The sequence below is a fragment of the Apodemus sylvaticus genome, chromosome 6 (genome assembly GCF_947179515.1).
Source record: "Apodemus sylvaticus chromosome 6, mApoSyl1.1, whole genome shotgun sequence".
NCBI lineage: Eukaryota > Metazoa > Chordata > Mammalia > Rodentia > Muridae > Apodemus > Apodemus sylvaticus.
The window spans coordinates 49377337-49391362 of NC_067477.1; the positions used below are offsets into that span (position 1 = coordinate 49377337).

Consider the following 14026-nt stretch of genomic DNA (forward strand, 5'->3'; position numbering starts at 1 on the left):
GTGAAACTCCGTAAAGCTGGAGGAGCTCAGAGACAGCCGGGCTTCTGCACACTAGGCGTGGGGGTGGGGGAGACAGTCTACAAGTCTTCATTTCGGTCCTCCAAGGTGAATTGGGCCTGGGCAAAGACGCAGGAAAGAAAAGAGGCATTCGGTTGCCTTTGCCCGGCGCGCAGACGTCTATTCATCCCTGCAGGCTGTGGCGGCCACACTGTGCGCGTGTCTTTCTCCTTCTGTTCAAACCAGCCCCCACATCTTGAAGTAATCAGTAGCTGAGGAGGGACTCGTCCCCCTGGCATCTCAGGTTAAAGAAAGAGGTCCAGGAAAATGTGGTAGAGCCATTACAAGAAATCCGAGCCGCAGTCATCAGGGACTCCAATTGCCATCGCATTAGGATTGATTAGAGACCAGCAGTACCGTAATGACCCGGAAAGAGGGGCAGCCGGGGATTATTAATATCAGAATGTGTGTGTGTGTGTGTGTGTGTGTGTGTGTATGTGTGCAGGGAGGCGGTAAACTGGGGAGAGAGACGTTTTAAGTTACTAGGATTTATATATAAGTACAGGCTTACCTGAGGAAACTGGATAGTCAGGGAATCACGCAAACAATAAATCTAATTGCATCTAAAATTTCACGAAGTCTGATTTTTGAGAGAGAGAGAGAGAGAGAGAGAGAGAGAGAGAGAGAGAGAGAGAACGATGAAAAGCAGACTAACATTTTAGTTTTTTTTTAAAAAAAAACACATAGACTTATAAAATGATTGTAAAGAACCAAGTGAAAAGATGGGGCTTCAAATTGATTACCTTCCTTGCAACGGGAATTTTAAAAAACTGGGGTTTTCTAACCATTCTGATTTTTTTCTCTTAGGAATATGTTTGCATTTTCTCTATATACTTTTTTCCCAGTCTGTATAAGTCTAATAAAGAGAGTTCAAGCAGAGGTACCCGGATAGTGGGTTTTGTTTTGTTTGTTCAAGATATGAATGATCAGGATCCCAAAGAGATGTGCAGAAGAAAGCGGTTTGTCTCCTTCCTTGGAGTATGAGCCAAAACAAATCAGCCCCTGATGGTCTGGGCCGAAAGGCAGCTCACTGGATAATTAACTCCATCTTTCCAGTCCACCCTAACTGTTTATTTAGTGTCACCCCGCATTAGCATCACTGGCACTTTCCTCTGAACAGGAGGAGTTGCAGGCTTTCACCTCCCGAAAGGAAATTCTTCTAGCTTAGACAGATGTGATCCTCAGGATGTACATTAGTTGAGAGAGAGGGAAGAAAAGTTGATTGAAAATCCGATGGAAGATAAGGACTCTCGGGAGTTTCCATTTTGTAAACTTGCTCCGATGTAGCGTTTAAGGAGAAATGGACCATGTGTCTTACAGGCTTAAGGATTGATCGTGACACCTCACTTTCCAGAAAGGTGATGCCCCTCATGCTGAATGGGATCTTCTGGTTCAGACTTGACCATCGATGTTCCTGGGCTGAGCCTCTGCTGTGTGCAGCTGAAGTAAAATAAGCGAAGGGGAAGGGGGGGGGGGTCGGAGGAAGGAGAGGAAGAAGTGGAGACCAAAGGGACAAAGCAAGAGTAGAGGGCGAACTAAGGAGCGGCAGCTCAGGTGCAGACGACATTAGCCGCTTTTCTTTGAGTGGTACAGAGAAGGAGGGGCACACCACAATGCCTTCCAAGGGCACCCCTGCTTTTTCCTCTCTGGGAATTTTCAGCATGAGGAGAGGAGAGCACGGGATAGGGAGCTCAGATTGGTGGAGAACAAGCTAGGATGCACGCGTTTGGAGGTGTCCTATTTTATCCGGCCCTCTATGTTTCTCGGAACAGTGAGGAGATTGAGATGGCCTTTTCGTGGCTGCACGCGTGGACAAGGTTTCAGGCGTAGGACTCCAGCTGGTTCTGTTTGTCCAGGTGTGGGAGGGGGGCGGCAGTCGGCTGTCGTCCTGGGCCAGCCTAGCCTTTTCGCACCACGGAAGCAGGAGCCTCTGTCCCCACGCTCCCCGCCCCCATCCAGGAGAAAGCCACTACCATCCCCTACTCCCATACATAAATACATTAGAACTACAGACAAATCCTCATTGTTCAGAATAAGCCGAGGAGGAGGCCGGACGGCTCCCCTCAGAGAGGCAGAACGAGGCAAAGAGGGTGGGTGGGAGGGAGGGAGGCGGGGGGGGGGCGCGGATCCGGTGTCGCGTTGCAGATTCCCACTAAAGATAACGAAACGTGATCTATTTTTCAGAACAGCAAGTGGATGGGAAAGAACCTTGACAACACAAAACTCATTTACTAATGGACTGGTTTTGAGTTTCTCCTCTCTGGGTCCGCAAATCTCCCTGATCCCTCGGCCTATTCAGCCCTCGCAGGCCACAGTTTTCTGCCCTGGGCAGGTGGGCGGCAGCTCCCGTGCTGTCGCTTAGGATCTAAACCGGGTTCCCAAGGATCCTGGGGAAGAGCTGGCTTCTGTCAAAGCAGAGGGAAAAGATGAATAATGTTGCCTCCGCTTGGATCAGAGTCTCCATACTGCCGCAGAGAGACGACTCTAGTTTATTGAAGATACCCTTGACTTCCAAATCTGAACGTAGGGTAGGAGCCCCAAGTCTTTCTTGATGGTAAAGGACCTCCAAGAAACCCGGCTGGGAGCCTCAAGGCATCTTGCTTCAAGCCAGGATAAAAGCAAGTAGGTCCCAGTACAGGGTTTTGGTCCAAGGCCTATGTCAGCCCATGCTTTCTCCTTGGCCTTTCGGTCCACGGCTTAAGTGTACCTGTCACTCATTACCTGCAGGGCAAAGGCATCCGGCCCTGAAACCCGACTTTAAGAGCCCCTCTCCCAGCTTCAATCCACTAAGCACGAGTGGGCTGGAGTTGTTGGTTTCCTTTAACTTCCTGACGCACACATCTTTGCTTTTCATGCGATTTGCATTGACAGCAAAGGTTTTATATTACAGAACTACTCAAACCTTTCTGTGAGCGATTTAAAATGGATCATTTGGTTTATGTGGTTTGTAAATTCATGTCATTTTACCTCTTTTAGTGGTTTTCAGTGAAAGGTTCCATTTTGGGAAACCTTATATATCCAAGCCAATAATTATCATTTATAACAATTGGTTCCCTTAACCGAGGGATCCAAATAGCAGAGAGGCTCCTTGGTACAAAGCGCATAGTACTTCTCCTTTTTAGTTAAGCGATCTGTTGGATTAAATGGTATAAAGGGAGGGGGAGGGGAATACTTGCGTGTCCAGTCCCCCCCACCCCCCCTCGTCCCCTCCTTCCCCGCCTCTGAGGAAAAAAATAGTCTTTTACCTCGCTTCTAGTCATCATAGCACCTGCGCCCCTCCTCTGCCCACTGGCCACTCCTCTTCCCACTTGTCACCAGTGTCTGGTACAGTCCTGATTCCTTTTGAAAGGAGATGAAACGTAGGGGGCTCCTGTTATCCTCTGTAAATGTATACCTGTACTTATCTGTGAGTTCTACCTCCCTTCACTACAAAGACAATTACAAAGTATCCACTGCACTCAAGGTACTGTTTGTCTTTTAAGAGATGTGACTGTGCTTATAACCCTCTTCCCATTTTAATTGTGCACACTTGTTCCAGACTTTAGGGCACTGATTTTGAGGGCCCCCGTATACGTCCCCTTTCTGGTCCTCACACAGCTGCCATGTCCATAAAGACTGTTCCAAGCAGAGACATTCCTCTTGGCAGGACACTGCAGTTCCCCAAGACTTCATCGGAAACGTCATGAGCACTAAAATAAGACAGGGAGGGAAAATTACCAGGCACACAGCCTTAGGCTCAGCAGTGCCAGGCTTCCAGTTTAGAAAGTAAGTCATCGGGCTTACCATGTGGCAGGAGCTCTTTTGAAATGATAAACACCATTAAATGCATTTTATATATTTAAAAAAGAAAGCCCAAGCCTAAATGTAATGATGTATCAGCATCTGCTTCCAAGGTTTAATTGCATGGGATAGACGGAGTTTCAAGGAAGCAGAAAGCCTTGTGTGGGAGATCATCAGAGCAGAGGTTTTCTGGCTACTTACAGTCTCTCGAGGGAAACAGCTCTGAGGTGGGAACCCTTTATGAGCTTGAAATGCATGTTGCAGGGTGCACTGGACTGGCTGCATTATTTTAAAACCATATAAATAATACAGAGGGAATCCCTTCTCTTACTTAGATCTCAAAATGCAAACGGTTCTTTGGCTGATGGAATCAAAACACGGAAAGGAGACCAGCAAGTTTGAAGAGCCCAGAGTTTGCTCCCAGCCATTCTCCAAGAGGGCACACTGAAATCAAAAGCATTTTTGAAGTGTACTTAAAATTCTGTTTTGAACTTATCTAATCAGAGATAAGTATAGTTATAAAGTCACTCTCCCTCCACACTGGGCTTCCCTTATCGACACCCATTGTTCTTATCTGTTGCCAGTCTTAGTTACTGACAATAGATTATCTTTGTTTAGAGAGGCTAATTGTTTTCGAAATCTTTTTAATAATTGCTTTGGAACAAGGTGTGCAAATGAGGCTTAAGATAATTACAGCTTCATTTGTTTGTGCAGTTTTACTAAGCATTCTCCCCACAGAAGCAAAATAGCAGATGAAGGAACTTAAATTGCAGGACACCTCTCATTGGCTGGGAGCAAAATAGGCCAGCATTGCAACACACACACACACACACACACACACACACACACACACACACACACACACTTTATTTAATCTTCTTGGAGCCACTGTGGTTCTAGCTTAGAGGGCAGTGTCCCTCTCAGAGCAGAGCAAGGATTATGTTACTGCCAGACAGTTATTGGAGCTGGGCACAGTTTTATTTAATTTACACCCCATTCACCGCCTTTTGCATGAGGTTCCCCCAATTTTTTTGCTAATGGCAAGTAAAGCTTTTCAGCATCCATCGGTAGTAGAGGTTGGATTGAAAAACGCAACCGTACAAATGGGGAAACTGAGTCCAGAAGTCTATGGACCACAAGATACTAAATTGCAAATGAAGCTCTGGTGTCTCTGTGCTACCGTGCCAGGGTCAACTCTTCTGAGCCCTCTTCTAGAGGCACTTTGAGAATGAGGGGAAGTTGCCCAGATCAGAGTCCTTGGGCCCTTTGGGAGGTGTTGGACGTTAGGAAGAGAAAGTGTGTGTGTGTGTGTGGGGGGGCGAGTTTGACTTCAGCTCCAGGAGCCAAACCTGGAAGAAGCCACTTTCTGAGTGCCTGCAGCGCAGAACCCTAGTCTCCTCTTGTATTATTTATCTCATTCCATAGCTATTCATCAATCCATTATTTATTCATCTTAACATTAAGGTAATTAAATATGAGCTCACCGGGAAAAGCCAAGACTGCAAGAGACAGGGCTAGGAGTATGGCGAAGAGGGTCATTAGAACGTCTGCAGTCATTGATTTGTGCTGAGATGCGTGAGGCTTCCCTTAGGTGACACCAAAGAGGGCGCCGCTTCGCAAGGTCCTGATTTGGTCACTACCCCTTTCAGCACCCTAGTTCCCTCCTCCCGACCCCACCTCACTTCCCACCTCTCTGGGTCCTTATCCTCCCACCACTCCTTATTCAGGGCTAGGCAACTTCGCCCTCCCCACGCGGGGCGGCGGGGCGGCGCGGCTTTGCTGCCCGGCCGGGCGGCGCGCCGGCTGGCCAGCTCCGGATAGGCGCCGCTCGCAGCCAATCAGCGTGCCGGGGGACGCTGCGCGCTTTAAGGCCGCTGCGGGGAGAACAGAAACCAAGTTCCCCGGCAACTAGCAGCATCCACCCGGCGGCAGGCCGGAGCGGGAGAGGCCCGGAAGGCTGCAGAGTGCGCCAGCCACTCGGAGTCTAGCTCACTCCTCCTTCTCTTCGTCTTCCTTCGCCTCCCGCCCGCCGAGGTCCGACTGGTCCCATCGCCTGCGCCAAGGCTAGGGAGGGGGTTAAGAGCAGCCGCGCCCCCCTCCCCGCGGCAGCCGCCCCCAGCTCTTCCAGCTCTGCTCGCCGCCGCGTGCGCCCGGGCCCGTGCGCCCCGGCAGCGCCAGCCATGTCGATGCTGCCGTCGTTTGGTTTTACGCAAGAGCAAGTGGCGTGCGTGTGCGAGGTTCTGCAGCAAGGAGGGAACCTGGAACGCCTGGGCAGGTTCCTGTGGTCCTTGCCCGCCTGCGATCACCTGCACAAGAACGAGAGCGTGCTCAAGGCCAAGGCAGTGGTCGCCTTCCACCGCGGCAACTTCCGCGAGCTCTACAAGATCTTGGAGAGCCACCAGTTCTCGCCTCACAATCACCCCAAACTGCAGCAACTGTGGCTGAAAGCGCACTACGTGGAGGCTGAAAAACTTCGCGGCCGTCCCCTGGGTGCCGTGGGTAAATATCGGGTGCGCCGAAAATTCCCGTTGCCGCGGACCATCTGGGATGGCGAGGAGACCAGCTACTGCTTTAAGGAGAAGTCTCGGGGCGTGCTGCGGGAGTGGTACGCGCACAACCCCTACCCCTCGCCGCGGGAGAAGCGGGAGCTGGCCGAGGCCACCGGCCTCACCACCACCCAGGTCAGCAACTGGTTTAAGAACCGGAGGCAAAGAGACCGGGCCGCCGAGGCCAAGGAAAGGTACGCGGCGTGCTTGTCCAGGCTCGGGTGATCCGGGGAAGTCTCACCCTTCGCTCCCTTCTGCCCCCCGCAGGCGTCGCCACCGGCTCCCTACCCGCCACCACCCGGCAGAGGTCCGTGGGGCGGTGCCCCGGCCTCGGCGACGCTGCAGTAAAAGTTCATGAACTCTTGAGGTTGCCTGCTAGGGACTGGGCCGCGCTTGCGTGGAGCATTCGCGCGTGGGTTTCTTCGGTGGGGAAGAATGTCGGGAGCTGTCGGCGCTGGGTTTGTTTCACGCCCTTCTGGCTGGCTGAGGCGGAGAGGGGGTGGCCAGGGGCTTTGTAGATCAGAGGAAACGGGGGTATTGCTAGGTATCGCGAGGGAAGCGGTTCGGTACGGCGGAAGGTCTCGAACCTCCGCTCTTTCGCTCCGGCTTAAGCTGGTCTGAGTCGAGAGCTCGGTCCCCAGTACCTCCTGAATCTTTGCTTCTTCTCTCCCGCTAGTCTAAGAAGGGGAGTTCTGCCTCAATCCGCGCTAGTTGGACAATGGGAGGAGTCAAGTAAAAAGAAATACCCTGCAAAGGGGGTTTTAAGGGTGTCGCTGCTGGGTGTCCTATTCGAGGCCCTAAGCCGGGAGAAGACTGCCGCCTGCCGCGCTCCCTCGTGCGTGGCCGGGTTGCTTTCGCTGGCCTCGTCCTCACTGCTGTCGGCGAGGAGTAGGGTTCCAGTCGCTGGCTTGCCTCACCCGGGAGTTCGGAAGCAAGGCAGAAAGAAAGAAAGAAGAAAAAGAAAGAAAGAAAGAAAGAAAGAAAGAAAGAAAGAAAGAAAGAAAGAAAGAAAGAAAGAAAGAAAGAAAGAAAGAAAGAAAGAAAGAAAGAAAGAAAGTCTGTCTCCCGCCCCCCTCCCCTCCTCGCGCAGACGCGGCGGCTGCTCGGCCCGGGAGGTTCGCAGCAGCGTCTGCCCGAGGTTCGGAGGCGCGCGGGGCGGAAAAGTTGGGGAGCGGGGCACAGAGCCTTTGTTCACTGGCAGTTTGGGAGCCGAAGGTCTGGCTTCCAGGATTCCCTCTGGGTGGGGAAACTACAGAGCCTTCCTAAATTCAACGGAAAGGAGCTCTTCGAAAGCGAGGGAGAGACCCTGCTGGGAAGGGAATATGCAGGCGGGCGAGCGCTAGGCGCCGGGTGGCCGCCGGCGCTGGAAAGGAGGAAGAGCGAGCAATCCTGAAGTTTACTGGGACCCGGGGTCCCAGTGGGGACTGTCTGACACTCCGTCGTGCGGGGTCGGCCGGCGCCCAGCCGGGTCGAGGCAGCTCGGTCAGTTTGCTCGGCTGAGAAAGGGTAGGAGGCCCTGGGTTGCGGACGAGGAGAGCAGAAGGGGCTGGGGAATGAACTAGAAGCAAAGAAAACGGGACTGCGCGGTTCCAGCTACCCTTTAGCTTACAAAACGGTTGGTCCCTGAAGCCAGGCGAGGGCCCACTCCCGGATGAAATCCGAGAGACTGGCTAAGCTCCCTGTGTTTACTCAGGTCACTGGGCCGCTCTGGGCACGACTTCCCATGACCTGTCCTAGGTCTCTGGAACCCCAGGCTCCGGACAGGGGCAGGGAAGCTGGTCATCTAATTGTTTCCTCAGATGGAGGCAGGCAATTGACTTGGGTCACAGCAAGCATTTGTGCAGTTTGTCTCCTGATCATTTCGTTATCGCGACAACCATTTGTCGGAAGGCTTCCAGTTACTTGGATGTATGGGGCTGGTTAATAGGTACTTAAGCATAGCTGCTTGGACAAAATTGAAAATCCTTTTTTCTTTTGGTTGTTGCTCATTTTAAATAAACCTGGCTCATCTGACTGTGAGAAGTACAGAAGAGAAGGGAACTGTCCCCAAAGCAGCAGGCCCTCCATTTCTTTAGGCCGCCTCTTCACCTCCCCCATGACCCTTGGGGCTGGGTGGGAGGCGAAGCTCCCCGTTTGGGTTGGTGACAGATTGCACAACGGCCCTTTCCTCCTTCCAGCCCCCCTTCCTTCATCTCACACTTAAAACAAAAAAAACCAACCTTCTCTTTAACCATATGGTGTTGTCCTCTATTTCTCAGGGAGAACACTGAAAACAATAACTCCTCCTCCAACAAGCAGAATCAACTCTCTCCTCTGGAAGGGGGCAAGCCGCTCATGTCCAGCTCAGAAGAGGAATTCTCACCTCCCCAAAGTCCAGACCAGAACTCGGTCCTACTGCTTCAGAGTAATATGGGCCACGCCAGGAGCTCAAACTATTCTCTTCCAGGCCTAACGGCCTCACAGCCCAGCCATGGCCTGCAGGCTCATCAGCATCAGCTCCAGGACTCTCTACTGGGCCCACTTACCTCCAGTCTGGTGGACTTGGGTTCCTAAGTGGGAGATACTGGGGCCTTGAAGGGATGGCCGGAGCAGCAACCAACCGCAGCGTCTAGGGACACTTGTACATAGAAGCCAGGGACAATTCTGCAGCTTGTTTCTGGGGTTCTTTGCGCAGAAAGGAACCACAGGTTTTCACAATTGTCTTTTTAAAAATTACAACCAACAGCAATCTCAGTTGAGCATACTTTCCCTCTTCTCTCCAACTCTTAATACCCTTGCATTTTCCCTCCTACTAAAAGGTCAGGAAACAACAAAAACACACAGGCTTGGCTCTGGGCAACCCAGGCAATACTTTTTCTTTTTCCTCCTCTTCCTCTTCGTCTTCTTTTAATTAACAGAAATTACAAATTAACTGGATTTTAATTATTTTCTTTTAATTTATTTATGGAGAAATGGTTTAGGGAAGAGGAAAAGGAAATGGAGAAAGACAGAGAGAGAGAGAGAGAGAGAGAGAGAGAGAGAGAGAGAGATCAAAATAATGTAAACAAGAAACTTCCAGTCTGAGGGGAACTGGCTGCCTTCTTAAGATGAATAGGAAAACTATAATCACAGCTGTTTTTTGATGGGAAGATTAAGTTTACATTTTTCATATTTAGTGTTAAATAATTTTATGTAGATTAAAATAAAAGAGCAGTATTAGCGAGGGAAACAAGTGCCTAAATGTCTTAATGCTCTCTATGGGAGGTGGTTAGAGTAGCAGTCATGTTAGTAATACAACTATTTTTGTCAAATTTAATGGGGGTTTTGGTGATTGTTTTCTTGTTGTTTTTTTTTTTTAATGTTTATGACAAACTCTAAATGTGTATCAACGAGGGAGGGGGAAAACTGCTTTCCTAAATGTCATCACTTCTTCCTCAGAGACTTTCCTATCTGTAGGCTGGCTCTGTCCAAAGGGCTCTGCTACTCCTAGTTTCTACTTGCAAGGGGGTGCCAATGAATCCGGCAGCCTGGTGTTTGTTACTAAAACAAGCACGTGTTTTTAGGCTTCCTTTCTGTTGTACCTAAACCAGTCTAAATTAAAACTCAGTAGACCAGCAGGAGTTTGATTCTGTTTCTGAAAGGTGAGTTGTGTATTGCTGTCACTGGGCCTATTTAAAAACAAGTTTTCTTGCTTTCTTAGTAGTAGTCATGAATTGCAGGGTATTTTTGAAGTCTATCACCTGAAACCAAGAGAGAATAGTGGCTAGGTTAATGATATGACGAAAGAAAAGAAGTTTAGCCTTGGGTATTTATTTATTTTTTTTGTTATTTAGAAATGCAGTTTTGTTTACCACTGTTTCTTCCCCACAGCCTTCATATGTGAGCTTGGCTCTTTTGTGTTAGCAACTTATGAGAAGACTGTGAAAGTAAACCTAATTTATCTGTTTTTTTTTAAAGGGAACTCGAACAAGAATTTAAGATTATGAATTGATTTGTACAAATAAAAAAGCAGGTCATCAGAAGCTCTTTTGTCAGATAGTGTCCAAAAAGACCCCAGCAGTCATGAAGGCTCCATGTTCTTTTTGCCTGGGGTAAAATGATGTACCTTATGTATTTAGCTTTTAAGACTAGTGAAACAAATGGCATTATTTATTAAAATTCTACTCAGGATAACAGGATTGGCTTGCTTGTGCTTTGTAAAATATTGTTCCCCAGGGAGAGTTTATTTATTTTCTGACATGACAGTTCCATAATTTTGATTTTCCTCATCTATAAGTGTCAATATTAATATATTTCTTTCTTACCTTTTTGTATTGTTTTTGACCTGAAGTGTATGTTTGTGTGTGTGTGTGTGTGTGTGTGTGTGTGTGTGACAGAGAGAGAGAGAGAGAGAGAGAGAGAGAGAGAGAGAGAGAGAGAGAGATTAAGGCTCCCCTATAATGAGTTTTCTTTTTTTGACTGTCGGATTGTTTTGAGTTCAGACGAGAAATGGTCACTGTGCTTTTAAATATAGTCACTTTTACTTATAAAGTCATTTTCCCTTGGTGATGGACAGATGTGCACACAGAGACCATCATTTGGGCTGGGAGCTCCGGGTCCCATTCTCCCTTGTTAGTGTTTTGGATCATTAAGTCGGTGTTTATTTAAGTCACTAGGGTGTTTATTCTCCACGTCTTGGGCCACGGAGAAATGCCACCCTCTGCAGGAGGGGCTCATGCAGGGAATCTCCACACATTCTTCACATTCACTCCCCAAAACAAACACCCGGCACAAAGATAGCTTTCAGTGACCCTGACAGGCTTCAAAAGAGACCGCGGAAATCTCTCTGGAAAATAAGGAAGGGCCAATTACTTTAATTTCTTACATGCCCTCGCTTCCTACTCCGACTACCCCCCACTCTTGCAGCTCCTCTTGGCAAAATTTTAGAGTGGTAGAAGTTCTGTCTCCCAGGGCCGCCTGCTTCCTGCTCGCTTGGTTGGTGGATCTTGGAAAAGTCTGCGGGTCTGGCTAGCAGCTAAGACGGCCAGTCCTGTAAAAGCCCCCGTGATTACTGCTTGTAAACTCGTTAAAAGGACAGTTTTCTGTCATAGCCATAAACTCTTTGTAAAATCCCTGGCACCCGATCCAGAATGTGCATATTCCAGATGTGTTTAATAAGAAATTGCAGTCTGCCTCTCTCCGCCATTCTCCACGCAGTCTGGCTAAGAGCGGGACAAGCGGGAGGAGGCGAGAAAGCTGGATATTGCCCTGAGTTTTCTTGGCAATCATTTTTAGAGCGATCATTAGGGGGGGAACTAACCAAACTTTTTTCCCTCGAGGAAAACTGGAGAACCAGCTGTTGAGGGACCAATTTACCTTCTCGAAGTCAAAGTTTAACTGAATCTAGACCCACGTTTCGTTTCTTCTCCACAGATTTCATAGTGATAGCCAAAAATAATGAGAAGGCTCTTACAAATAAAGTGATTTTTAGGACGAAACTTTACAGCATTTGCTAAGTGAGAGAAAAAAAAAAGCAACAAAAACAAAACAAAAAACCCCAAATCGAGTGGTGTTTTCTAAAATGCCACGAGGTTGCTGGGATCCGACTTTCTTCTTGCTGTGACCCCCTGGCTGAGAACGAAGCTTCCTAAGTATTAGGAGGCCAAGGGGTTTGGCCAGCAGTTCCCGAGTCTTTGGCTTAGCAGATAACAGGGACTCAAGAACTTGGACTCAAGACCGCTGGAACTGGCAGCAGGAGTTCTAGGCAAAGACTGCCTGGTCTTCATCTGGAGATGGGGTGGAAGATCCCCGTGGAACTGCGCTGATGGGCTAGCTCTACGGGCCAAGCACCGCACCCCTGAGCGGCGGTCCTCAGCCTCTGCAACGTCCTTATAGAGACCTCCCAGGCCCGAAGGTCTTTCGCTGGGCCCACGGGCAGGACTCCAGACCCAGGATCGAGAGGCTTCTGCTGCAGAGACGTGGGGGAGCATCTGTTTCTGACTGCTCCGCGAACTGTTGGTGCCGTTCTGCGTTGAGGAGGCACACTCCTCGAGTACTGAGACCTCAAGGACCAGTCTCTGCTTCCTGTGGCTCCCAAAGAGAATCGCACTTGTCTTGGGACCCGGATCCTAGGGCAGCTCCAGGCACAGGGCTCGGTGGACCCCTGCGAAGTGCCCAAGAGCAGAGGAGACCAGGCTGGCCTCAAGGAAGAAGAGGAGGTCTTGGGCTAGGCCCGGACAATGCAGCTGTCGTCCTGGGCTTCCCCGACTTCTCTCAAGACTCAAGGCTCGGCCTCCCTGATGAGTTCCTAGAGACGTGAGTGGCACAGGACGCTGGCACGGCGGGGTGACACCCGGCTCTGAAGTGGGGTAGACCCCCTGGCTGCAAGAGGTTCACGGAGCAAGTGTCAGCGCTCCTGGGAACACCGGCCCTCGACAGTCCGCTCCGAGGGTCGGTCCTTGCAGCCTCGCCCCGCGGTCCGTTCCCGCTGCCCTTCCCACTAGACTAATGCCTTGGCTTCGACTCTGTGACTTAGACGCCTTACCGAGCGCAGGCCAAGCAGTGCCTATCAGGGACCTGGCCTGATTAGGAGTTAGCCGCCATCTGTGCGGGTGGAGAGAGGTACCCTGGCTTCTAAGGTATTTCTTTTAGGGCAGAGTCGTCTCTTTGCTCCCACGGTGTAGTCGGGTGGCTCCCGGGGACAGCCTCCTCTTCCCTATGTCCAGTCCTGGATCCAGCCAAAAGGCACCAGCCCAGGCGCGCAGCACTCTTGGTTCTGGCGGTTAAAGTACACAATCTAGCCAGATTTTATAGAAGTGGGTGATATTGACAGGCACAGGTGGGGTGTTCCTTTTCCAAAGCCTTCTCCCAGAAGGCTCTAAAACCTTCTAGACCACCCCCTCCAGTTGTCCAAAGCCAGAAGAACTAGTGTTGGTGGCCTCTATGTCTCACGCGTTTCGCACTGAGGGTACCTGAGGACTTAGTTTCATAGGCTGAAGGTGTGCCACTAAAGAGGGGACTTCTGAGCACTTCAGGCTCTGCTCTGACTGGGTCCACAAACTCTACCTGGAAAAGTCTTTAAGAAGGATGGGTTAGAAAAAATACGTGGACCATCCAGGGACAAACACTATCAAATGTGACCGAAACGTTGGCTATTCTTTATCCAGGAAAAAAAAAAAAAAAAACCGCTGCCCTGGAAAGGTCTCATTTTCTTGCTCACGCAGACACACACACACACACACACACACACACACACACACACACACACACACACACAGAACTTCGTTCCAGCTGATGAAATTGGAAACCTGTTCTCCCACTGAGGATGACAATCAGGGTTTTAGACGCTGTATTCCTTTCAGACAGCGAGAAACAACACTGCAGTAGCATTTAAAAACAAAGAAAAAGAGACTGCTAGGGGTGCACGGGAAGCCGTCCATTCTCCAACCCCGGCCTAAGATCTTCTCCTCTTAACTTGTTAATGGATGGCCCAGACCTGGATTCTCAGCAGGTAGAGTATAACCCCACACTGCTTTTAGAAAAGTAGTCACTATTCTCCTCTTCTGGAAAGTGAAAATATTCTCCACGACCAGACAGAACAATGTGAGAAAGAAACTAAAAGTCAAATATCAACACCAAGTCTTATTGAAAAGGGGAAATAGGTTAGTTTTAGATTTTACACATAC

General features: G+C 49.7%; 1 protein-coding gene across 1 annotated transcript; it reads left to right on the forward strand.

Annotated features, from left to right (window-relative positions):
- The first annotated feature begins 5837 nt into the window (after positions 1–5837).
- On the forward strand, positions 5838–10525 carry Six1 (SIX homeobox 1). Its single transcript, XM_052186790.1, has 2 exons — positions 5838–6577; positions 8642–10525. Exons 1-2 carry the CDS (start codon positions 6018–6020, stop codon positions 8934–8936), a joined length of 855 nt encoding a protein of 284 aa, XP_052042750.1. The 5' UTR covers positions 5838–6017; the 3' UTR covers positions 8937–10525.
- The last annotated feature ends 3501 nt before the right edge of the window (positions 10526–14026 follow it).